Genomic DNA, 27,307 nt, shown 5'->3' with positions numbered 1-27,307 from the left:
TAAAGAACAACTGTGGCCTAGACTTGAAAATCATTAAATGACATTTTAGCCTCACTGCCTATATCCCCTTGATGAAAGTAAAACATAATGCACTTTCTTTAATGGGCACTTGGCTATCTATAGTGCTCCTGGAATATGTCAATAATTACAAAAAACGATACCGTGAACACTGTGTTTCCATCATAACCAGAAGGAGGCCATTTCAAAGGTGTGTGCTTTCTCCAGCCTGGAGCATCTATAATTCAAATTATTTCCTGATCGTCATTTCTGAGGAGATGAGAGAGAGGAAGCCATCTGATTTCTTCAGTTCTCTTTTATGATTTATACTATTACAGACCAGAAAGTATGCAGGTTTTGGAATTCCTTTGTCGATATACAAATCAGTTTTGCTAATAAGTTGCTCGAAGGAAAGAGACTGTTTTGCTTCAAAGATATGGTGCCAAAGGACAAAAACGTTTTCAGCCTGGAGCCACTTCTAATCAATTTTATGTATTGCTTTTATTTTATGACCTATTAGGACGCAGGAAGCCAACAAATAGGTTTTTTGCTTGGGAGCTGTGGAGTTACTGTGGCCTTGACTAGTGACGCATGCCATAAAGGACTGCCTAAAAGCCCCACAGGGGAGATACCACAGTTTAAAGGTAAGCTAACCCTTGGTCATCGTGGACACAGGCATCACATGTGTAACTCACTACAGCAACACTCGTCGCATTTGTTTGCTTTCAGTGGGTGAGGTTAGACACGAGACTGAGCTTAGCTGGGGCAAGGACCCTGATGAGCCGCTTGCCGCAGGAGCAGCCCCAGCCGTTGGGAGGCTGCTGCCCAGCTTTTCTTTTTTGGCTCGCTATCAGAGATTCCTGTCCCCCCTTTGCAGCTGCAGAGCCATGCCAGGGCTCCTCGTCTGCCTCACTGCCGGCTCTGCTGCTGCTGAAGTCACCTGTAGTGGCAAGCTGAATTAAGCCACCCGACTTCGCACTGGAGTCGGTGAGAAGCATTCGTGTGATTCAGGCCTGGAGCTTAGTGGTGGGGTTGGTAACCTCCGAAGGGAAATCGGTAGTAGGAGAGCGGTAATGAACTATTTGGGTCAATAACAGCTTACACTGCCCAGCCATTTCTTCAGGGATTATCTGAGTCCTCAGTCCTTGGTAGCGACATTAGGAAAGCAGTTCTGTAAAGTCTTTTCTTCTCACGCTACGCTGAGGATTAAAAGAAACAATGTTTATGTAATGGTGGCACACAGGCATTTGGGAAGAAAAAACCTTAGACAGAGAAGAATTTTATCTTGTCTTATCCAGCAGAAGCTCAACAAAAGCTGACTTTTCTTTGCGGCCTTTTCTCAGGCTGGCCAAAGCTGCTGTGGTTTGTCACAGAGTCGAAACATCTCTCTAAGCCTCCTCGTGACTGGTTCCCACATATCAAGGATGCAAACAATGACACAGCTTACATTGAGGTGAGTTAATGAAGACGCATCTTCTCTTTGAATCATTGCATATGGCACTTCTGGATTAGGTAAACATAATTACTCATTCCCTGGTCAGAGAAGCAAAGAACATCCTGTTTTAGCCTGTTAACAAGCAATATTTTCTAATAAATTATACTGTATATTGATTTCAGAAAAGTTAATGAAATGTTAAATTGCATGTTGGGGGTTTCTAACAGTGTTTTTATGTCATCTAACAGGCTACAACAATATTATTTTAAATTTGACCAATTTATGTCTTGTTCGCACTGCGGGCTTGCAAACTAGCCACGAGAAAGATCGGCAGCCAGTTTCAAAGAGAAACTTCAGTTCTCACATGAGAACCTTCAGGCCCTTTGAAAGAGAAGGAAGTTCTTGCTGCAAAGCTTGCCAGTCACCAGTCGCTTTGTGGGTCACGCTCCCTCCTGAAAGACTAGCATCAGGAAGGGAAAACAAGCAATCCTGTTAATTTTATTTTTCTCTTTATTATTTTTCCTTCCTTTTCTCCCACTTCTGCTTAGACTTGAATGTCTTAAATTCAATGATGTTAGTATTGAATTTAAATGATTATTCAAAGGTAATAAGTTCAAGTGAATGGAGCAAAGACATTTCCTATCTTTGCACAGTCAGAATGCTGAGTTAAAAAAGCGGAAATGCCTGCTTTTCAATCTTGCTGATTATCTTCATCATGGCGAAAGATAAATGTTTAATTTACTTTAATTGCCGTTAACAGTTTTCAAACTCTTGCATAAAGTTGCAAAAATTACCATGATCATCAATGATGATTCTCCCACCTGTTTTTCTTCTGCTGCTTTCTCATGACTTTTTCATATTCTTGCAGTCAAAGCAGCTCTTGTGTTTTTCAGATTGCGTAAATATTCCTATGTAGATTATTATAGCAGCACCAACAACAATCCTGCTGACAGTTCTTATCCCGTGCCATATATGACACAGAAGGGAGAAGTTCAAGTTTATTAGTTTGCCTGTAAAATCTAACGAGAGCATGTTGAGCAGACTGAACTAGATTATTCTCTGCTAAATCTAGCCAATCCATTAGTCATTAGCATGATTAGAATTCTTATAATTATTTTTTACCATGCCTATATTCAAACAGCTGCGAGATTTCGCACACCAAGCCTGGGAAGCTTCAATCAAAAAGACATCCAATCTGAAAGCAGTGTGTTTAAAAAAAAAATGCCTCCCAAACTGAGCAATACTGCTGCCTTCTTAAAATAGAGTCATTAGATGTGTCCATCATTCACCTACACAGGAAACACTTTAAACGTACATTGACTCTTCCCTACTTATTTCTTTTTAGTACAAAACATGTAAAGATGGAAGTGTGCTTGGGGTGACTGTGACAAGGATTGCACTGCTGACGCACTGCCAAGCTCTGACACAGGCATGTGGATACACAGAAGGTATGCAAGACGCTTCCCTGTTTCATCGCTGAAATCAAGTGTGAACTGTGGTTTGTTCCTCACCATGCTCCTGTCTCATGTTTCACATAGATCTGGGGTAAAGGCTTCTAGATGTAAAAAATTGATTTTTTTTCACTGCTTTTAGAAAATGCACACACGTTTAGAATATCTTTATGAGAAGTACCAAAGAGAGGACAAATAATGTCCTAGCCAAGACAAATCCTACAGTAGAGACTTACTCTGAAAGTTGAGCTTTGAGGTCATCAGTCATGTTGTACTGAAGCTTACTCTATTTCCTTCCTTCAAGTGGGTTTGCCTTGACTAAATGCCATGCTCTAAAAACTAAACTGTGTTTTGTTTTTATTGCACAGCTGAAACAATTGTGAATGTATTAGATTTCAAGAAGGATGTTGGTTTATGGCATGGGATTCTTACGGTAAGCATGTTTTTTTTATTATTTTGTGTGAATATTTGAAAATAAACTAACCTAATATGCTTATTACCATCACAAACAGGGATGTACTAAGGTTTCTTCTAATACAAATTTTTCTGCTTTGAAAGCAAAAAATACCTGACTTACTTACAACCCATGGTTCTCTGCTACTGCAGTTACCCATAGTGAGCACATTAAAGATGCCAGAGGGTTTTAATGCTTCATGTCAAGCACTCTGGCCGTATTCTTACCATCATTCTGATCTTACTGATGTATATTTTTGAGATCAGACTTTATAAAATAAATCAAAAGCATTAGTACTTGCTTCTGTGAGAACACAATCCAGTGGCATAACTATATTGCCACGGGTGAGGCTCTCTACCTGTGAGACTTCTGGCCAGCAGGTGCTTCTGTTACACTGAAGCATTTCTTATGCTTTAAGTTGCACAAATTGTCCACTTGCTGTTTGATTGTCTTCTCCGATTGACATGGGAGCCAATTTACATATTTCTAAAGATTGCTTCCAAAGGTGCTGCTGCACCTGATGTTTTACAGAATGCTGTTCACTGATCATTTTAAGGATAGAAGTCAAGTTTTGAAGCATCGCTATTTGGGATTCCCGTGTTTAGGGACAGGCCCTACATGCTGTGGTTCCCAGGGAGCCGATACACATTTCTCATGCAATGTTATGCTGCCCTTAACATCACAGGGCAGTAGTAAAAATTCTGGGGCAGGAACAGCCTATCAGACATTATGCCTGTAAATATATTGTAAATCCAGCTCTATCACTGCTGTTGGAAGTAAACGTCTGACAGAGCTTTCCCATGGCTTCCTTTGCTGCTAGTGTTGCTCTGAACTTCATGTGTTGCATGTGACTACTTCTCCTGTACCAGTCCCTGCACCAGACTGAAAAGGGAAGTGTCTTTTGTGGTCTCCATCCTGCAAAGGTTTAGATGACTAATCCAGTGGAATATTTACCTGTGTCAGGAACTTGGTTTCTTAAACCTGTTTTCCAAAACACTGTTTAACCTGCCGCTATGAGCAGAGATTGGTTGCCCTCAGAAAATGATTTTAAGTGGTAACCGAAGCAAGGCAGCAGCTCATTTATGGGCTGTTTGTTCGGTTGTAATACATGAGAAGTTGCTGAAGGAATTGACTGCTTCAAATCAGGAGACCTGTTTCTTTGCTGCCATTGGCTTCACTCACTTTCTTTTCCTAGCTTCCTGCAACTTTTCATAACCTTGTTAGGAAATGTACTGGAATTAACCTACCCTGGAGCAGGACACACAAAAAAAAAAAAACCCTTCATTTATTTTCTGTTAAAATAAATTGCTCCCTGCTTAACCTGTGACTACGCTTTCTCTGTCTACTCTCTTCCAAGTAATTTTTTCCCACTACTGTTGCTAGTTTTTCAGTCTTTGCAAAGATGGGTTTCTTCAGACACATATGTTGCTGTTACTTTTCCTTGTGAATAAAAAGTATTCCTATGAACTGGAGTCTATCAGACATGGGGATAATATTAACCGATGCAGCAAACATGGGCATTGATCACTCAAAAGCTATGCATCCTTTTGTATAAATTTTTATAATTTTGCTATGTAAAGTAAATAGCTGAGAGTATAAATAGGAAGGAAATCCTTTTAAATTTTTTCACTACTGCTTCAAAGTTATGATCTGATCAGTCTAAATCCTTAATCCTTAATTACAGCATTATAAAACGGTGGGTTCATTTCATCTTAATGCAGATAGCTTGATAGGAAAAGATATGCCACAACTGACAATAAAGCAAGCATAGAGCATCTGGCATAGATGCCCCTGCCCATAACACAAATAAATCATTTCTGTGATTATTGAATAAAAGCCATTTATTTTATTTGATTTCAGAGTGTCATGAACATGATGCATGTTATAAGTATTCCATATTCTTTAATGAAAGTGAATCCACTGTCATGGATACAAAAAGTTTGTCAATACAAAGGTAAGGAACAAGAATATACAAAGGTATGTTTTGAAGTCAAAATCAAAAGGATGATTTCCTGATACACCTGAAGCTGTAACTAAAATAACTTCTATAGGGTGTACTAGTAATCTTTCCATTCTTATTGTAGCAAAAGTTGCTTGTGTAAAATCCAGAGACATGCACTGGGCATTGGTGGCCCATCGAGATCAGAGAGACATCAACCTTTCCTCACTACGTATGCTAATAGTGGCTGATGGCGCAAACCCATGTAAGTGATGCTTCTGCAGTCCAAGAGAGAATAGGACATGTGTTTTCTGTCTTGCGTTTAGAATTTCAATCTGCAGTCATCTTAGCTAAAATGTTTAACAAAGTATAAGGTTTGTCTACTGCAAACTACACTATTTATGGAAACAGTAATTAATTTTGGATTTTTTAAAATATATTTTTCTTTAGCTAATCCTGAAGCAAACTTGATATTCCACATAACGTAAGTTGCAGTAAATCCAGTTTTGTTTGACATGACAGCTGTATGTAAAGACTGAAGTAAATAACTGAGCTATAGAAAGGATCAGAACATTTGCTTCTGAATGATGGCACTCAGATGTAGATGTAACTGAACGTTTTGGGGGACTAATTATACTGCTGTAGAGAGCTACATCTGGATCATTTCATGACAGTTAGTAGTATGAACTCTTTCTCTGTATTATTTAAGATACTGAGGTATAGACATCCTGCTTTTTTATAGTAGCTTGCTCTGAGTTTCTAAATTAAATCTTTAATTTGCCTCAACTGAAAAAAAACTGTAATGAAATTCATATTGTAAATCTATCAGCAATGGCTTTTCTACATAAGCATAGTGAAAGGACTTTATGCTCAAAAATGAATCTTTATTCACTGTGTGTATACACAACTGTATATATACATATATATATAGTTGTAACAGATATGATTTCTTTCTTAGTGTCGCATAGGTCCTTTCTAAACTTTTTGTCCTGAAAAGCCTATATATGCATTAAGTATGTTTGCAGTTTGAATAGCATCACTTCAGAAGTCAGATTATTTTTCTCCTCTGATTTTTTTTTTCCTTACCCCAGGGTCTATTTCTTCCTGTGATGCATTTCTCAATGTCTTCCAAAGTAAAGGTCTCAGACAGGAGGTCATTTGTCCCTGTGCTAGCTCACCAGAAGCTCTCACTGTGGCTATTCGAAGGTACTGTGTTACAAGAGTTGAGTTAAACACACTGTAGAATATCTATGGTAATTTGAAAAAAAAAAAAAAAAATTATTCAAGATTGAATCTGCATACTTAACTTCTGAATGACACTTTTAGTTTTCATTATGTCTGTATCCAAAGAAGACAGACAAGATGAATTTGGAGAATAATAATTTAGCTTCAGAGTACTTTATAACAAAGCTCCCATTTCTGTAATATTATCTAATTTTAAATGAAACAGATTGACATGCAAAAGCTCATTCTGTAAAAAGACATGGAAAAAATGCCACCATAAGCATAAAATTAATTAAAATGTGGGAATTTAAATGGAATTGCTGTAGAGGAAATTCATGCTTTAAACTAGTGTGCTTAAAAAGAATTATGACATTCTGCAGGTTGTTTTTGGCTAACTTGCTTCTTAACCATTCATAGACTCTCAGTAGTCATCTGGAAATTTCCTTTAAGTCTGTGGGATTTGTGCCTAAAAAGGAAATTGATAAATTTGTGTAAAACCAGTAAGCCTTATGTGCATGAATGTCTATATGAAGCAGTCACCTGTCCTGAGTGTTGTGACACACAGTAAATGATGAACCTGTGTCTGTTTTGGCAAAACTGTGCAAAAGCTATCCCTTGAATAGTAGGTGCATTGTTTGTAAGTTCAGGTTCCTACAGCCATTGATAGTTTTTTTCACATGTAGTATAAATGTATGTATAAAGTATAATGTGCAGTATAAAACTGTAAAGCACTGCAATAGTATTAGTAAAACACTTCCTGCCACAAAGTTTAAAATATAATGTCAAGTGAAATTTAACTGGATTTTCAAATAACTTTCCAACAAAACATCACAGGAAGAAAGACACAAGCCAAGAATGTGGTTGTCTTTCAGCCACTTCATTATTAACTTTACAAGTCTGAAAATTATCCCTCGGTGACTCATGCTGTCCAGGTTAGTCTTGTTTCTGTAAACTGCGCTGTCTCAGGGAGCACTTTGGTCAGCTCTGCCAGCCCCAAACCTGGTGTCAGCCTTGTCTCCTGGATGTTGCTCTTCCCTTGGGCTGGATTTGCCTGGTATAGGCTATGCCGCCCTTACACTCCCTCCTACCCTGGAATTAGCTGTTGCTTGTAAATGCAGAGTACATTGCTTGTGCCGAACCCTGATTAGCAGGAGAGTTTTCATTTCCTCTGTTAGCCCTAGGTAATCTGCCCCAGATCGCAGGCTCAGAAGTGGGAGGACTTCCCTGCTGCATCTCAATGTGCAGTGGCTGGCTTGCCCTTTCCAGACTTAAATTCTGTGTTTATATCCATCTGAAGCACTAGAGATCCATTTTCAAATTAACTAACATTGAGAGCTTACATAAAAAAAATTAACACATGAAATAGTTGATGATTCAAAAAAAAGCATTTTTATCTTCAGTGCCTCACTACGCAATTGCAAAGCTGTTCTTACTACTGTGAACATTACTGAATACATACCTTTTTGTGAAGTCTGTGTAATAGTAGGATAATACCAGTGGAACTTGGAAGCTTTAGTATTTTTTATTTTATTCAAGCCATCTCCACTGACAGTAAAGTCATTATCACACAAGTTCCAAAGAGTTACAGCTGAAGTATGCATTAAAATGACTCCCTAGAGATCACAGATCCAGAAAGCTCCCTGTTAATGCTCCAACTCTTTCAAAATCTATGCTGTATTTTTACTGATGTTCCTACAAGGCAGAGTAACAAAACCAGTGCTCTGTTGAAATACCTCTGTAATTTGGACAAAGAGTAATAGGTACTTTAGCCTTAGAACTGAAGCATAAAGCCTAATATTTAAAGGAATATCTCATGCACATTATTTATTTGTCGTCTTCCCCTTTGGTTTACTGCATGTGACTCTGAACCAAATGTTTAAGGGAGTTCCAAAGTTTAAATACAGGTCTGTTCCCATTTAAACTAATGACAGAAAATAATGGTAAAATTGATTGCCTCTCCAAATGGTAGTGTTATCCATTCTCAAAATGCTCTACAACTATTCAGTATGAACAAATAAACTTTGATAAATACACATTGTCCCCATTGCACAGTTAAGGAAGCTGAGGGGTAGGTTTGCCTGGTGGGTTACCTGCATTCACTTAACATATGAAGTAGGTGTAATCATACCTTCGTCATCATGTGAACTCAGGGTCCTCAGCACCAACTTCATTCTGCAAACCCGCTTCTAGTTCACTGCACTGCACCTCTTGCCAGCGTAGATAAAGCCGTTACCTAAACACAGGCTGCTCCACGTTTAACTCCATCAGCTAGTCATCCGACACAGTCCTAACAGGCCTGGTGCCTCCAACTTCGCTCCCTCCCACCCCTACCACTGTGTATATGGCCAGTGTCTTTCAGATCTGCTCCCGCTCTCTTTTTTAACAGTCTTTGGATACGATAAATAACTCTAGAAAATGTATGTGAAACTCTAGGTGGCCTCTCCTCTTAAGAAGGTTGTGAGAAGCTGTGTGTGCCTATTAGAGACTGGCATTCTGTTTTAATGTTTAAGAGGTCCTGAACAGTAAAATGTATGTTTTGGGGAACAAGGGTGAGAGAAAGTTGATCAATACTGTGGTTGAAAGTTCCTTTTATATGATGGCAATGTTATTTATCCCAGCTGCTTGTTTACTAGCTCCATTTGTTATGCTCTAATGCATTTTCAAGAATGCCCACATCCTTCTTTGTTGACAATGTCACTTGAGAAATATGCCTCATAAAACCTATTAATTGAAATTTATAGTACCGATCACTGCCAGTCTTACGTGAGCATGATTAGCTAAGGCCCATCTAGTATTTCAAGCACAGTAGAGGAGACATGTCATGTAAAAGGACATTATCAGAGAAGGAATAGTTGTCTTATAATGGATTATTTATGAAAAATTCAGAATCTTGAAGTGAATACTGGCTATTTTATCAATCTTGAAAATAGCTGGAGTCTGTCTGCTTTCCATGGATGCATTATCCATAACTAAATCAGCATCATGTTAACCTCCAGTTTTGCATTTGCAAGTGCAGGGCAGTATAAGAATCTGACATTTTACTCTGGCTTAATAACTTGCATAGGTCAACATTAGTTTGCTCAAGCAACACTCTATATGTGTATAATTGTGTTCACTGATGCAACATGCAGTTTTGCACTGCAACAAGTTGGCAGACAGCTTGTGCTGTGCTATGGAATCATATAGTATGTTGGAACTGATTTTGAGCAAGCCAACGAGTTACAAAGATGCTGCGTCCACAGCATTGTGGCCATGAATGAGGAAGGTGTAATTTGCTTTAATTTTCATGGGATAATTTCGAATAATCTATTTTTATTTAAATTGTATGCATTGAAATAAAGATGGTAAAGTGCAATAGTGGTCCAGTAAGAATAGGGAAATGTTTACATTTGCCTGGTAGTGCACACTGTCCACTCATTTTATAAACTGTGTTTGCAGGCCCACAGATGACAGCAATCAGCCACCAGGCAGAGGAGTTCTGTCCATGCACGGTCTCACTTACGGAGTGATTCGAGTGGATTCTGAAGAAAAACTTTCTGTTCTTACTGTACAGGATGTTGGCCTAGTGATGCCAGGAGGTGAGAATTGGAACAACTTTCTTTAAAACTTACTATGAATGGATTCACCCTTACTATGAATGCATTCATTAATTTAAGTAATTTACTGTATAAAGTCATAGGTGAGCGTACTTTGCTGTTAGACAGCAGGGTTTAGGATTAGAATAGGTATGCTTCAAAGAAGTTTAGTCCAAAACCACTACCTAGCAAAACCTTATGATTTTGAAATCCTAAGATTTCCTCTCTGTATATACCTCACTGGGTCACTTTACACACGTTAGTGGCACACTTTGAACAATCTGGCACTGTGTCAGAGCGTCAATTCATTAACTATGACATACTGATACAGAAAATAAGAAAGTTGGAGTCCTATGTCTGGGGGATATAAATAGTACATGAGTCTGACCCAGCTGAGATTCGTATTGTAAAAGATTGCTAGCAAAAGGCTTGCAGAATGTTTTCCCAAAATTTTGTGCTAAGACCCAGTTATCAGAAAGAGGAGGTATGACTGAGCTGTTCACGTTGATAAATTCAGAATGAAGCCTGTGCTTCTAAAGATGAAGATAAAATTTTTCATATGAGCTAGATTTTAAGTGAAATGTTATAGAGACTGGAAAAGATTACTGTCATTTTTCATAACTGAATGTCTGTTATGCACCAAATGAATAAAACCTAAAATATGCCTCTTACAAAATTTCAGTTGAACAACTTAAAATAAAGGAAGATAAGATTGGTTGTTATCTAATAGTTATCATATAAAATACTGTTATAGGTGTACCATCATGTGCTTCATGCTACAAGCTCTGATAAGAAGAGTACACTCTCCTTTTTCTCCTCAGAGAGAGTGAAAGGTCATTCAAGATTCTTTACACTTATACTTCAAAGACATTTTGGGTTGTTTCTGGTCTCCTCTGTTCACCATATTGTCTTTCAATTGCAAAGTTTATGCTCATGCTGGACTTCTAATAGAGGGATTGTAGCTAAAACAGCATACCTGATTCGTATTCACATGGCTCACATGTAAAGCTGCTTCTTCCTCAAACCAGTGCTTTCTAATTCCTCTGCTTTAGCTCCTGCTGGCTCCACAGTACGGTAAAACCAGTGAGAGGAGTCTGAGCTCTGAGAAATTCTTAGTGAAACAACAGTACTATCTGCTAGAATAGCTTAATCTTTCATATGGGGTTGCTTAGGGAGAGGTGAATTTCCTGGTTGCCCGTCTCTCCCGGCAGTATAATTATGATCAAGAGCTCATCTAGAATATTTCGTATTGCATCGACTGGAGCAAATCTGGTCTTCAGTATGCAGAACTGAAAACGCAATCACGCTTTGCAGAGATATTACCAATCAACTGATATTTTAGAAAGCAAGGCAAATTAGATTTTGTTTTCAGTGTAAAGACGGGGTTTACATAAAAATCTTTTCATTCTTTGTGTAAATATTAGTTTGTTAATGTTGAACACCTTAATGTTTGCAAAACTGTTTGTTAGACATTAGCATCCACATATAATTTATTTGTTTATGTCACCTCCCCCATAGTCTTTCCCACAGCATTTATATTACTCTGTAGTTAGTTTTATAATATTTTTTAAAGTTCTTTGCTCTTCCTCTAGCTATAATGTGTTCAGTGAAGCCAGATGGAATTCCTCAGCTCTGTAAAACAGATGAAATAGGAGAACTCTGTGTATGTGCTATTGCAACGGGTACATCATATTATGGACTCTCGGGCATGACCAAAAATACTTTTGAGGTAAGATGAGGAAAAATTGCTATATAAAAACCTTCTTTTTAAACTTTTTTAGAGGATATTGTTTTACATAAAATATTGGCAGTAATAATAACAGAATATCAGCAATAATCAATGCTTATGGCTTGTACCTTGGGTACTGTGGCCAGATAATCTTCACTGAAGTCTGTTTCATTGAGCGCAATAACAGATCTTTATGTGGGTTTAGTTCTGGCTCTGAGGAGCTTTTACTGTAATTTTGAAAGAAGATATGAGGGGATGAAACAATCTGAAGGAAAGCAGGAAGAAAGACAAAGTTCAAAAGGTAGTATCGTGCAAATGCCTGAGCTAGCTACATGCAGAATGTGATTGTTGCAAACAGTAGGAGTACTGCTGTGTGTCTTTAAAAAGTAGTTTTCAACCTTTCCACAGCCCAGCCAGCATTAAAGCCTTGCATTCATACAGAATCCTCGCAGTTATCTTCAAGAGATATCTGAATACTGAAGTTGCCCTTTCCTAATTAGTCCCTTCCTGCTTCTATTTGAATTGCCTTAAACGAAAGCTGTTTTTGCTTTTTGTGGAATCTGTTTTCCAGGACGTTTCAGCTCCATTGTAGACTGATGGATTCATAGCTCTGTTTTCCTTGCTCACTTCTTACCATTAACTTCTGTTGAAGCCAGTATGAAAGGCTGGACAACTCGGAGAAATAGTGAGAAAACTGAGCAGAGAATGTTCTAAAATTAAGTTCTGAACCTTTTTCCTTTAATATTTGGGGAAAAAATTAAGAATAATGCATTTACATTTTCCTTAACAAATGCTCTTTCTAATATTACCATTTTTTGTGGCCTAAACATGGCTAATTTCTCCAGCAAAATGGCTTCAGCTTTCAGTATGCAGATCTGAATGTTGTAAGCACTGTATCCGAAGTAATTAGTGGAGGCCCATGGATATAGTTTTCCGTCATGCTATTGAAGCCAGGAATCCTACCATGCTATTGTGATGTGAAATTTGTTGATCCCTGATTGCTGTGCTACAAGAGCAATTAGCATTACCCAGTGTGAATGATAATCCTAGATTTGACAGATTTCATGGTAGAAAGGTAGAAAATATTCATTTTGGAGTACTTGCTGTAAAAAATGGTTCATAACTGATAACTTGGGTCTGCAGTTTAGCAGGACATTTAAATTTATTCTTAATTATACGCAAGTAAATTGCTATTGAGTCAGCAGGGACCTTTCATTCTTAAAGTTAAGGCTATTCTTAAGGACCCTCTTCCATGGGGACTCTTTTTTATTATTTTTTTTAGTGTCTAATTCATGTAACAGGGAATAGAGAGTCAAAGAGTTTTCTGATACTGAGGTGAATTATGGCTGAGGATGTAGAAGCATTAAATCTGTTCAGTAAGAGTCATCCATGCGCATCTGAGAGCAGAATTTGACCTTTCTTTTCAGATGAGCCTTGAAGGACACTATTTTCATGGTCTTCCACTTAAATAACTTGCATTTAGACTATTTCAGTTTAAGGAAGAGACTGTAGGAAAGTGTGGCGATGTCAGAATGCAACACGAAGTAGCTCATATACCAAAAGGATAAAACCGTGGTATTTAGGATGAGAAAAGCAGAATAAATTATCCTGAGTGGAACTCCATCCTGTGGAATCATGTACACACCTGCTGTTCAAACCAGCTCTTTTAAAGAGTCTCTGTATAGGACTGTATTTTCTCTTTTAGACAGGCAACATAAGGCATTAGCACAGGTATTGTAAGGATGGTATTGACCTTGAATAAAAATATAGTAAGCTCTAAGAGTCACAAGTGTACAGTACATTAAAATAGCTTTACTTTTTGCCTGTTTATCTTTGTGTAGTATGCTGGAAATGAGCAGGAGGTACTGAAAGAACTTCTACAGTAATACTTAGTTTTATCTCTGAGGTCCCCTGTACATAGGACCTCAGGTTATTTTAGCTCTGCAAAGCCTTTTCTTTATTCAATATTGTTTATTTATTTATTTATTTTGTATTGTAAATGATTTACAAAGCCATGATTAGGGAAAATGTGTATGGAAACCAGAGTGGGATTCAACTTGCTTAACCTCAGGTTTCTGAAAATTACAAACCCATGTCTAGGAGTTCTGTGATCCTCCCTTTGTAGTCAGAGAAGAGAGAAGAGCATCTCCAGAGACCTATTTATTTCACTCCATAAGAGCCATCTGTGAGAGCATGCTTGAAATAGTTGTCAGTATGATACCTGTGTCTAGGACTGAAGACCTGAGTTTCTGTGTCTTACAGGTATTTCCTATGACCAGTTCTGGTGGCCCTATCACTGAATATCCTTTTATAAGGACTGGGTTACTAGGCTTTATAGGACCAGGTGGACTTGTCTTTGTTATCGGCAAAATGGATGGTTTGATGGTCGTCAGTGGAAGAAGACACAATGCTGATGACATTGTAGCAACAGCACTGGCAGTGGAACCAATGAAATTCGTCTACAGGGGGAGGTTTGGTCCTTTCTTTTCTCCTGTTAAATAGAAATCATTATTTTGCTTAGACTTGGTGTAAGTGACCCAAAATGCTTTCAGAAGTGAGTGCCTAATCTACACTGGGCTTTTTGTATGTTGCTGATATCAGTAAAATAGCAATGATATAAAATTTCTTTGCAGTTTCCCTACACTGATATTTATATGGCTAGAACCAGAAGACAGCAGACAGTGCTGAGGCAGACTTTAGGAACCAAGGTCCACAGTTGTGATTTTAAAAACTTCCAGTTCAACAGTTAGTTAATTCTGAAGGTGTTGGCACAACAGGATCCTTCCTGTCTGACTTGAACATGTCCAATGTACTTAACACTGGAGTTCTTGAACATGACAGCCATTCCCTGGGTGACCCTCCTAAGATGCTGAAACTAAACAGGAAGCATCCAAAACATGAATAGGCTAATGAGTAGCATGCGCTCACATCTGGTCACAGCAGACCTCTCACAAAATGATGTTGCAGTTGCTTTCTTTTAAGTGGCTGAAGAAGGTGCTTGCGTTGATTGTTATATAAAGTATGACAAAAGCTTAACAACAAGCTTTGGGTGACCCAGATTTAGTGCCTTTCTTATGAACTTGAGAAGGTTCACATCTCCCGCCCTGCCATGAGATTATTAATGTGATTCTAGAACAAGGCACCCTATTCCTCCTCTTGAAGTTATGCAAAACTGTTGCTTTTTTTTATGTTGCTTTTTTTCTCTAAAAAATGCTAATTGAAGCATCAAACATCTGAGTAGTAAGTAGCAAATCATAGTTACAGAGGGTTAACTTAGAAGATCTTTTTTTTTTTTTAATCTATCCTGGCACTAAATACTGTTCTGTCTTTCTCTCCTATAGAATAGCAGTGTTTTCAGTGAGTGTGCTGCACGACGAAAGGATAGTTATTGTTGCTGAGCAAAGGCCAGATTCCACAGAGGAAGACAGTTTTCAATGGATGAGTAGAGTTCTCCAGGTAATGCTCTTAATGTACATTTGGAAGCTATTTCTTCCTGCCTTCTATTCCTTTTATTGATCTTTCTGTCCCCTACAATAACCTGACATTTGTCTTTAAGTATTTGTAAATCCACCTTCAGTTGCATTTGCACCTAGTGAGCACAAAATTATATTCTTCTGAGTGAAGGTTCTTATCCAGGCCACATATATCCCTTCTACCTGCTTTCTTCCTGCATGGAGCATAAAGAGCAGAATGGCTGCAATTGCTCCTCCAGTCCCCTCTCACTGCCTGTGGCAGTGAGCAGCCAATTCACTAACCTTGTTAAATTTCAAAACTTCTGAAAAAAGGAATCAGCACAGCCAGCACTAGTGAATTTTCTGTTACTGGACCAGAGTTAAGATTTTCAGTAGTCTTGTGTCTTTGTTCTGACTATGCCAGCAAGTGATGCTGAGCCATTTACTGAGCTTCCACATCAGGAAGGTTTTCATCAATGCCTGTACAGAGAGACCAGGTTTACTCATGGAACACAGATACAGCTTCAGATATTAAAAGAAATCTTAGAAGGAGATCACAAAATGCCATTCTGAAGCATAAAGTCCCAGCAAATGTCCCGGAGAACACCAACTGCAGTGTCTGGTAAATAATTGTTCATTTTGGCCTGAGATCGTCTTTATGAATGTGACATTATTCTCCTTGCTCCTTTCTGAGAGCAAGAGACCAAAGCCCTAACCCAAGAAGATTTTCACATCACCTTATGAAGCGATGGCATAGTCTTCATATGATACCAATTCCTCAATTTTTCAGAGACCAGTCACATACTGTGGAGATCTTTAATACTAAGCATTTTAAACATGAGAAGTCTGTGAAACACTTTATGTTTCGATCACTAAAAAATATGCTTTCTCTTAATAAAGGGATCCCGGACCTGATGTGTGGCTTTTTAAAATCAGAGTGGATAAATTCTCCTAAGGAGTTTTGAGTATACTTGATAGTGCCTAGTAGCTGTGTGAGCATATATGGTCCATGAAACACATCTAACACATTCTTTCCTCAAATTTGACTTTTTTGGATGCCAACTGTATTCATTGTCTTCATTTCAGCTTCTGCTGAACAAATTCTGAGGTACTTGGCAGATGCCATTTTCTCATTTGAAAGAGGGTGATCCTTTTCCAAAACAAAATGCAGTAAGAAAACAGGTATTACTTGAAGTGATAGCAGGGGAATAGAGTAGGATATGGTTACAATAATATACTTATTCATTACTTCAAAGAGTAATGAATAAATGTATTAAATGATCTTACTGTCAAAAGCTACAGAAGTCCCTATTAAATAGTTATTGGCACTGGTATGGAGATGACATCATCTGAAGTAGATACGCTCATTTGAGCTAGTTCTCTAGATTTCTTTTTAATCAGTGGGAGAGAATTAGGTGTTTATAGTACCCCATGTTCATGGCTAAAACAAACTGGATGAAACACATCCTAAAAATGCACATTTCACTCCACTGAACTGAAGGGAAGTGATTGATTAGCTCAGGTGTAATCATCAACAGTGGAGATATCTGCATAGAGGATACCTACTGCAAGGGAATCTGTAGTATCACCATTCCAGCTGTCTGGTGGATCATACAAGGCACATGCTACAAAGAAGAAACCCACCTTGGTGGGTTTGTGAACATGGTGGCCAGAAGCCAGGTGAAGCAGTTCTGAGGAACCATGGTCTTCAAGCCACTAGTTGTAAAAAAATGCTGATCTTCTCCTTATATATTGGAGTCCAAGTTAAGGCAAATGTCATGACCTTACTCAAGGTTTTTCAACTATAATGTTCATACAAAATATCAGATACTTTGGAGAGCACTCATTTTCCATCTCCTCCATCTCTATAATTAAACCATTTCTTGCTCAAAAGCAACAGATAACAGCAAAAGAAGTCTATCTGTTGCTACCTCGTGAAATGGTTTCACCTCTTTCTACAGCTGGGCACTTGTTACTTCTGTTTCCCTTGCTTACCTCCCTCTGTCTCTATTCAAGGACTCTTCTCGGGTGAATATATTACAAACATATTTTTTGCTTTACCCAAGAGCCAAAGAAAAAGATCCTACACAATTCAGTGATGTTTTTACTCATTATTTCTTTGTACTGAATAAGAAAGGAAATCTTTGTATACTATGTGCTTGAAGAAATTGAACAAACAAGCTTTCATCCATCTTAAGACAGGTTTGTCTGTTCTCTAGGTTTAAAAGATAGCTACTTTTCATATAGATGGAGACATCTCATGTTCACAGTGGATCTAAACTGTTATCAAGAAAAGCTAAAACCTTTAGGTCGTCCATCGCACAGAAAGTCTTTGAAGCAAGGGCAATCTATTTTAGAATGAAGGGCTTTTGAATTGCCCATGCTTTGATGATTTTTATCAAGGAAAGAGCCCCTAAAGAAAAGGTAGAAATTCTGGACTTCCACTTCTGTTTTCTCAGCTGAGCATTTTTGTGACTTTTACACAAATTGTGTCTTATTTCATCATAGACAGTAGAATTCAATACTAAACACTGTGCAAGTTCTGTATCAGAGTGCTCCTGCCAGAAGACAAGCCCTGTTATTCTGAATATGAGCAAGCCACACAAGTGTCTAGGAATGATAGGCCATATATCAACATACACATATGTATGGCTGCTTCAGCACCCATGTGTGAAGTCTGCCACTCGGCACACATCACTATGTGAACAAGAAGTTTCTGGTTCCACTTCAGCTGAGATCTAAGATGGAGAACGGAAGCCAAGAACATGCTGGATGCATTGTGCCTCCTTCCTGATCAGGATTTCAATGACAGATGTCAGGAAGTGGTAACTGAGTGCAACTGAATCATCTGCTGGTGATGAACAACATAACAGTATCACACTTTTATCACAATTCTCAGTGTCTGTGATACCAAACTATATCAAATTGCCATTCATTTCTCATGGTAACTGTGAGACTTCTCTAACACCCTCCATGTGCTGCCCTGTGCCAGCTCTGTTCTACACTGCCTGCTTCTGCTGTGCTTTGCTGTATCTCTGCTCCTCCTCCTTACAGCTGAGCTGCTGCTATTTGCAGGACTTCTTTCCAGTGGGTTGCACCTTGTTCTGACTCTCTCCAACCCTTCCTCCTCCTCAGCAAAGTGCTGAAGCAAGATAAAGCTGCTATGTTGGGCTGTGTCTGGGGGTGTTAGCAGAGGCATGGTTGGGAGACAGCAGTGGGGAAGAAGGTGTCTTGCAAGTAGTGGAGGAGGAGGATAATCTGGTGACATTGTGAATAAAGGTCCGCAGGTCCTGTAGAAGTTCAGTCAGAGCAATCCTAGGTATTCATTCATTGCCAGGCTGTTGTAAACTGATCTGACCCTTCAGTCAGAGTTGTGGTTGCTGTACCTGGCAGACAGCATGCTGGTTTTACCCGTGCCAGCACACTGGCCGGACTGGACAGGACTAGACAAAGTGAGGAGATCTAGTGCAGAACAGAAAAGCACCTGCCAAGAGAATTTTGTCAGAACGGGATTTTTTCTTAGCTTGGACAACACAGCAGGTCTGGACTCTGTGCAAGTATTTCTAACTAGTTTTCTCAATGAAACAGAGGAATAAAGATTTCAGTTTCACTGTTTACTTCTGGCTGGACAGAGTCATTTCAAAAACTAAGCCATGTCTTCAAGAGGCATGATGCCAGCTGTGTCATAAGTTGACTGGTACCCTTCGTCTCAAAACTTTAAGGCTCATTTCATCGGTGCTCATCCTTGTAAAATAAAATTGTTCACCTGCTTCAGAAATGTGCTGAATTTCAAAACCTGAAAGGTGACAATTTTGAATGACCCACAACATTTTATCAGACATTGTGCTATTGAGGTAGCTATCAAAGTAGAAAGTGCTCAAGTTGCTGGGGGATCATTACACATAATGCCCCTCATCCCAGCAGAATTGGATACGACTTCCCATTCACCAACTCTAGGAGCCACACTGCCGTATGTTTGAATAAGAAAGAATGGTTACTTGCCCTATAACAGTTTTTCTTATAACTGGTGTCAGGTAAGAATCCCATAATTTATCACTGCTTTCCAAAACCTACAAATAACATTATGATTGTGAGTTTATGATGTCTCTGCGCTTCATATTTCTGCCAGCAGTGTGAGACAGTGTTTGTTGGCTCTCATAAGTACTTAGCTATTCCCAAGATTTTAATCTTTTACATACAAGGCGCACATAGACCAGCAGTGAGGTCTTCCACCTCTGCCCTGAGATCTCCCACTACTAAAACTGCAATATTTGTAAAATGAGTAACTGTTTTACTGTTTTGTCTTACCAAATTTTACAATCAAATAAATAAAAATGAAACAAACAGAAGCCAAAAGCAAAGCATTATTTAGAATCTCTCTTGAAGTAATCAGTAATTTATTGGTTTACCCTTAATTACTGTAAATAATTATTGATTTGTCTAAGAATATAGATTATATCTTTGAAGCAACAGATATGTGTGTGTGCTTTTCTCACTGTTAAAAATTCAAGTGCAAGTTAAGTAAATTATGTTTTTCAACATTTAACTTTGCATAAGAGATGCTGTCTGTAATTAGTTTTTCAGTCTGCTTGGATATCTGAAGTTCCTTGCTTTTCTTAGCTCACTTGCGGTAATTTTTGTTACCAACATAAGGAAAAGATCCAGTTAAGATGTGTATGGAATTAAAATCTAAATACATGTATACTCATGTTTTATTAAATAAATTACAAAGATAGTGAACCTCAACTTCCTACAGATTGCTTTTTGAAAGTGGTGCAGTTGACTCCACAATGAATATGGCTACTATTTGATTAAAAGATGCTTATTTTTCACGTTTTCATTCAACAGCTTTTTTTTCAAGTGGATAGTTTCATAGTTTTTCCTTTTATTGTATCAGTCCCCATTTCTTCACAAGGATCTTTTTTTTTGATTACACAGTAATCAAGGAGGGAAACACTTTTTAAAAAAATCTTACAAAAATTTAAAAAAATCTTAAGCTACATAAATTGGTAGGTGTATGGTGATGATTGTGTAGCGTTTGAAGTTTTTCTTAGCTCTTGAAGACAGACTGGATGTTAAGTTGATGGGGTTCTTTCAGATTTTAATTCTGAGAAGTGCACAGGTTAAAATCAGTTTCACCACATGAATTGCCAGCCCATCTTAGTAATAAATCTCCAGGATACCTACTGCTCGTGTGTGCCTAAAAAGATGCCTGTGCGGCATTTCTTAATAGGTTTTTGCCTATTTATCACCAGGTTTCTTGTTGTTTTATAGCTTCTGCAATGACTATAATGACATCAGTATTATATTTCTGTCCACCTGTCCCCACTGAAGAAAACCTCCTTATCAGTGGCATTGCTGAAGTACTTTGAGTACTTGGTACAAATCTTTGTACTGTCAGTTAATTATTAGGGCAGTTTTATGTGGTAATTCAGAACAAGAAGTGTTTATTATAATGATGAAAAATTAGCTGTTCATTAAGATCAGCTTCCTGCTTTTTTTAGGCTATTGACAGTATTCATCAAGTGGGAGTTTACTGCTTAGCACTAGTACCAGCAAACACTCTGCCCAAGACTCCGCTGGGAGGAATCCACTTGTCAGAAACCAAACAGCTTTTCCTGGAAGGATCGCTGCATCCCTGTAATGTGCTTATGTGTCCCCACACGTGTGTAACAAACCTGCCTAAACCAAGACAAAAACAGCCAGGTAAGATGAGTGAATGCAAGGGAGCCATGGCTTAATACTGTATGTATGTTCATGATGCTGTGCAGAGTAAAATCAAGTAACTGTTAATGCTGGTGAGAGTCCTGCTTGATCAGCTGATCCTGCTAAATATTCTAGGTGGTTTAAGGATATCATTTGTTTTGGGGGAAGATGGAAGAAGCACCTTCACAAAGAATACAAAGAAAAATGCTTGAAAAGCCTCTCCAAGTTATGTAAAGATGAAGATATTTTAATCACTGTAGAAGGCACAGCTGAGCCCATACCTGGAGTTCTTTGCAAATTCCTGGTCAGTCATGTTCAAAGAGGATGAATTCAGACTGCAGCAGAGAGAGTGAAAATCTTGGCTTATTTGAAGGCTGTTTGTAAAATAGAAGTAGAAAGGAAGAGAACTGTTGATGCAAAATAACAGGTTGGATGAGGAACAAGTAGTTAAAAACCAGCTATGAATAAATCAAAACTAAGAACTAGGATAAAGGTTTTCGCCAGAGGAGGAAGGTTGTGAATTATCCTTGCAGAAGGTATAGTTGAGGGTAACACCCTAACTATTTTTAAGATGGTTCTTCAGCAGTTCTGCAGCATAGTATGATGAGTATTGTATGAAATGATAGAGCAAGGTACCGGACGCAGAGGCTGAGAAGGTCATTTTAGCCTGCTGTGGTACTGTGCTGTGTCTGGTGACTCCAACTCCAACTAGAACTTGTTTAACACATTTTTGACTTTGAAACTGATGGCAGATTTTTGTGCCTAGATAATCTGAAGGATTTCTGGATCTGGGCCTCAGGCTTAAAACCTGAATTCAGCTACGTTAGCGTAATTGCTGATTACTTTCCACCTTGAAAAACAGCTTGGAACGTGAAGTGTTTTCACTCTCAACATCTCAAATATGACGATTATCTGCCATTGAATTCAGTGCATGTTTGCAAAAATAGCCAACTTGTTTCTCTAATTAAAATGCTTGGACAAATAATTCAGAAATCAAAAACATAATTTTAATTTGCAAAACTGGGAATGTCACAGGCTAACAGTAACTTTCACTAACTTAACGAGAATCTGAAAGTAATGAAGCTGGTTAACTGCAGTGCTCACTTTGGTAGGTCTATGTTGCTGCATCCCAAAATAATCACAGAATTAGGTAGTGTCAGTGCAGTGGAGATATTTAGATGTGGTATATACATTAAATGTCACTATAAATGGTAAAAGCAATGCCAGAAAGACAGAAATCAAACTGATGGTACCACATTCGTCCACTTTGCATAGTTGTGACATACCCAGAGCATATTGCGTTCATTTATTTAAAGCAGCGTCACTGGTAGACATTGTTTATTGTACATTATCCGGTTACTTAGACATCTCATGTTTTGAGACATACACCACGTACCTTAGTATCCATCATTTGGACAAAGTTTGGACATAACGGACTAAAAGTAAAGCTTTTTGTCACTTGCAGTTGAGCAGTAATCCACTCTAGAAGCAGAAAACAAATGTTAACAGGAGTGTAAGTGACATCTGAGAAACAGGTATTTTGCAGTTATAGCAGCCAGCAAAACATTAGTGAAATCCAACTCATGGAGAAGTGTCAGTCCTGACATCTTCCTTCCTTCCAAAGTTAAATTCTCTTTCTTCAATCTCTACATTGTGCTACAAGGTTTGCATATATTTTATCATATGCACCATCTGCCTTCCTAATCCTTGTCACTTCATGTCTATAGCAGTTACAGAATTGCTTATATGGTTGCAACTTAGCCCTGGGAGCAGAAAAGAGAAATAGAAACGTTGGCCCTGACGCTTGGATACATCCCATCTAATTTTAGGCACTGAATGGACATGCCTAAGTTAGAAGCTGAATTTTCCTAAGATTTCTTATATTGAGACAAACAGATGTGTCTCTGACTGTAGCGATCCCCTGCTAAATGGGCTCCTTAGTTAAGTACCTAATAGATAGGATGAATGCAGGCCTATGTATCTTCCAGCTGCCTTTGGTCCATCAACCAAAGTAGGTATCAACAATACCATTCTCTAGCAATGGATGTCTCTGAAAATGTACCAGATTTCAGAGGTTTTATTTTTTTTGATTTCGGTTTTGTGTTATGAATAGTAATGAGGAAAATTTCATTTAATACAAAGGAAATAAAAAGAATTTTCATCCATAAGCAAAGGATTTTTCTTGTATTCAGCAGCACATTTCTGATTTATTCTAGAAATTGGCCCTGCCTCTGTGATGGTGGGGAACTTGGTCTCTGGAAAAAGAATTGCACAGGCCAGTGGTAGAGATTTGGGGCAAATAGAAGACAATGATCAAGCCAGAAAGGTAAGTTAAGCTTCTCTGATATGTCTTATATGTAGCTAATTAGCATCAGCATACTCAGCAATACGTAGGGCATAGCATTATCCCATAATTTGTTGATCACATCTGATTCAGACTAACTTATTTCAGGACTCACTTTACAATGAAATGTGAAATAGCCACAAGAGGGGATCCATATGTTTTGTGTGTATGGATTTTTTTTAAAGTGTACTTGAGACAACAGAAGCAGCATGGTGGAAAGTGTTAATGGGGCTTCCATCAGATGTCACCTTCTCTTGTATTTTTCTTTACTAGTTCAAGTGGAGTCCAGAGAATTCTGTTTGCATGTATGGTCCTGATCTTATTTTTTGTTATTTTGATTCTGTTAAAGTAAGTTGCAATTTAGCTTTTTGGTGGGCTTATCTCAGAAATTAATAAGTTCTAAGCCATATCAATATAAATTTATAGTAAGAAGAGAGGAAGCTAAAGGATAAAAACTATGCTTAGATTCAGAGTGATTAGTAAGAACTAGTTTATTGCTTTGAAAGTATAGGTAATAATAGAGCATTATCCCAGCAGTGGTTCAGCTTCCAGAGAGGCCTGTGTAACTGTGCAAAAGCGCGTTGCTATAAGTATGTGTGATGCCAAGAGAACTCCCGTTTACTGTTTCTGCATATTAATATAAAAGGTAGAATATAAATAAGAAAGACATATCTAAAATAGCAAAAGTAAATTGTTTTCTGTTTTCTAAAGGCAAAAAGTTATTTAGTGTTGTGACTATCACTCTGCTTTATTTTAGTTCCTCTTCCTCTCAGAAGTTTTACAGTGGAGAGCTCAGACCACTCCTGACCATGTGCTTTACACTCTACTTAACTGCAGGGTAAGGTACTCAGGCAATTACTTTGACAAGTTATCATAAGAAAAATTGCACCCTGATATTTAAAGTGCACCTTCTTGTGCTATGGCTGATTGTGGCTCAACCTTTCTGTTTCTTTCCCCATTAATACTCAGCTATGATATCTCACACTCACTGAGGCAGAGAGGAAAAGAAAATCATTGGCAGTTGTCAAAACATAGATTGTTTTTGTATCAGACACCCCATCTTATACATTTCTTGTTTCTTTTTCCACCATATACAAGTTGTGGGTGAGCGGACAATGCAGTTCTATCTCAATCCTGTTCATTCTGATAAGAATAGTAGAATCTAATACTGCTCTCCATCCTCATTTCTGGTTTGAAAAGCACAGGCCTGACAAAACCAAAATGTTTTCCCTAAATATAACAAGGATTCTTGGCTTTGAGACTTGGCCATATGGCAAAAGGTGTAAGAATAGGGAAAATGAGGTAGATAGAAGAGGTATGTCCAGAATTCAGCAAGGTCTGTACAGAACCAGTAATAAATGGCATGAGGTGCCAGCCTGGCACAATATTTCCCTACTTGTCAAAAATGAATTTATGAATGGCATGTGGTACACGATTTGAGTTGATTAGGAGTGGATGATTGCATGGTAAACCAATAATTCCCAGACTGCTTCTATGTAGAGCACCATAGAGCAGGAGAGTCTGGTTTCAAACCATCCCACCACAGAACATCTTGACACATCTGCCAATACTGGGAAACACGACTAGTTTGTGAGGGGGTTGAGGAAAGCAAGGGCTCCAAATAGTGCTGTTCCCCTGTGCCACCTAGAACCACTGCTGTTTGCTGACAGCCCACGTGGTCCCTAAACTTAGATGGGTTCATAAACTTCCAGTCATTTGCGAACCTCTGTTAAATTACCATGTGCTATATTAACAGGATATACTTCCCTGAACCTTATTATACTATTGATACCAAAGTACAGTTTGGAGCTATCGATGATTCATTTAATGATTTTTTTTTAATTCACATTACTAGCTAGCATTAAGTAAACACTTGCAACTCTACAGATAATAGCGAATTAGTAATTTGGTTATTTGTGGCAAGCAGAAAGCTTGAGAAGCTATGCTGTTTGTGTATGCAATATTACACCATTAGAAGAGTGCACTGTTTCCTTCTGTAAGTGAGGAGCAAAGACGCTTTGAGCAAGAGACAGTGGTACGTACAGTCCCGTCTCCTCCACACAGGCTGTTGCTGTTGAGCTTTAAATAATGCCAGACTTCCCATGCTGTCAGAAGGGTGCCAGCAGTGGGAGGGAAGACACCAGGCAGAGAATGAGGATTAACAGAATAATTTATTGTCCTATATAAATGAAGAATAATTGAATTTGGAAATTAAGTTTCTCCACTCCTTTAATACTCTTAGTGTGGAGTATCTCATCATATGAAATTTGTTTCAGAGGTTTAATGTTTTATGGAAGGGAGTGACAGGTTGGTGGGTTTTAACACCAGGAAATTTTATAATCCATCTTGAATTTTAGTTCTAGTCTGTAACATTTCCCTTTTTGTCTTCACTGCACATTTTATGTACACTTTGTTCTAAAGCATCCAGACTGCTTGCCTATGGTGACTGATGGAAGTCCACTGAGACTACTATTCTCTGGAAAATGCCTGAAAATAGGCAATATCCTTCTTCAAAGGACAAAATAGGAGTGCAAGCATGTTCCTGCTGACAGGTCCACACACCCAGATCTGCATTCACTTTGATGTCATTCAGAGCTGGGCAGATGGACGCCGTCTGTAATACAGAATCCGTATCGTTGCATGTGTCTTTAGAGGAAGCTTTCTTACTTAGGAAGACCGATTCAAATTGCCTTGCAGCACATTTCAACAAGTGTGGTTGCTGAAGATGGTAAAGAGGAATGCTGAGCCCTTTGCTCTTTCAGTTAGATTATCCTCCGTGTTGACAGGGATTGAGATATTAAGTTTGTAAATGCCAAGAGATGCGTGATAACATGCTGTGTCACCTCTTCAGTGCTAGAACTTTATCAGACAGCTCTCTCCTCTCTGAAGCTTGTGATCAATAAATGCTTTCTATGGTGGTACGTGAGATAGACATGGTGAAGAGAAATCAGCAATCAAGCCAAGTGCTTATTATTTCTTAGTACTTGTTAAAAGAGAGGGTAAAGAATATTTCTTTAAAACAGAGGACCCTATTACTTTCTCTGTGAATAAGGACAGTGATAGGAAGCTTTTGTAGGTTATCTTTTTGATGCATTGCTCATTTTATAGCCCCATGGAAGCATTAAACATAAATGTTCTACCAGATTTTTTTCTCAATTTCTTCAGCTCCCCTATTTTTAAGTGAATTTAGGGCTTGTGATTAGTGCCAGGTGTGTTATAACAGCACTGGAGGCTAAAATCCTCTTTCTCGGCAGAGCAGGTACACAGAGGCAGGAGAAGTGCAGGTCTTCCCCCATCCTGCCCTGTCTCTTTACTCAGCCCAGACCTGGCCAGATCAGCTCAGGAGCCACCTTTTCTGCGTGTTCACTCTTAGACTTCTCTTCCGCAGTGTCAGCTGTGGTAGTGAATTTTGTGATACAGATCTATAGATTTCTGTGTTTGTCTGTGTGTGTATATACACACATATATTTTTAGGTAATGCAAGAAGCGTACACTCATCCAGTTTAAACCATTGTGTGATAATTTGGGGTTAGTATTAGTTGGACTGCTTCAGAAAGTCAAACTCTGTAGCCTGTTGTGACTTTCCCTTTCTTTGCCATGCTGACCAGAGTTGCACAAATTCAACAAAAGCTTCTGTTTCATTCATATGTATGTACCTAGCTTTTGTTCCAGGCTAATTTTTTTTTCCCTGTCACAATGTAATGTTTTCTCCTGTGTCTTTTGTCTCTTGTCTTTTAAAATATTTCTGCTGTGCCTTTTGGCCTCATTCCAGCATGCAGACAATGAAGTGCAATTTGCAGGATTGCTCTCCACATCTTCTTCAGATTGCTGCAGAAGACTGTAAATGCACTTTCTGGGCTGTGGCAGGAATGCTGTGTGTGTTAGCAAAGGAAAGCAGCAGCTGTTACATGGCCTTGGTATTAATATACTACTGTCAGTCCCTTGCTTAAGACAAAACACTGTTGAGGTTGGAAGGTATAGGAAGAGGAGTGGAGCATGTT

At 38.5% G+C, this 27,307-nt stretch overlaps 1 protein-coding gene across 11 annotated transcripts in view; it reads left to right on the top strand.

Annotated features, from left to right (window-relative positions):
• DIP2C (disco interacting protein 2 homolog C) overlaps window positions 1–27,307 on the top strand; it is a 328,593-nt gene that overhangs the window by 244,280 nt on the left and 57,006 nt on the right. For all 11 annotated transcript variants that reach the window (XM_064505765.1, XM_064505764.1, XM_064505770.1 and 8 more), the window contains 14 exons: window positions 518–641; window positions 1,341–1,450; window positions 2,778–2,880; window positions 3,252–3,316; window positions 5,198–5,291; window positions 5,422–5,541; window positions 6,368–6,482; window positions 9,939–10,078; window positions 11,668–11,804; window positions 14,067–14,275; window positions 15,146–15,260; window positions 20,761–20,962; window positions 23,179–23,288; window positions 24,064–24,144. In XM_064505765.1, coding sequence (XP_064361835.1) covers window positions 518–641; window positions 1,341–1,450; window positions 2,778–2,880; window positions 3,252–3,316; window positions 5,198–5,291; window positions 5,422–5,541; window positions 6,368–6,482; window positions 9,939–10,078; window positions 11,668–11,804; window positions 14,067–14,275; window positions 15,146–15,260; window positions 20,761–20,962; window positions 23,179–23,288; window positions 24,064–24,144 — 1,725 coding nt within the window. The remainder of the gene's footprint in view (window positions 1–517; window positions 642–1,340; window positions 1,451–2,777; window positions 2,881–3,251; window positions 3,317–5,197; window positions 5,292–5,421; window positions 5,542–6,367; window positions 6,483–9,938; window positions 10,079–11,667; window positions 11,805–14,066; window positions 14,276–15,145; window positions 15,261–20,760; window positions 20,963–23,178; window positions 23,289–24,063; window positions 24,145–27,307) is intronic.

This window comes from Dromaius novaehollandiae, chromosome 2 (genome assembly GCF_036370855.1).
Source record: "Dromaius novaehollandiae isolate bDroNov1 chromosome 2, bDroNov1.hap1, whole genome shotgun sequence".
Lineage (NCBI taxonomy): Eukaryota > Metazoa > Chordata > Aves > Casuariiformes > Dromaiidae > Dromaius > Dromaius novaehollandiae.
This window is presented reverse-complemented; position numbering and strand designations above follow the sequence as displayed.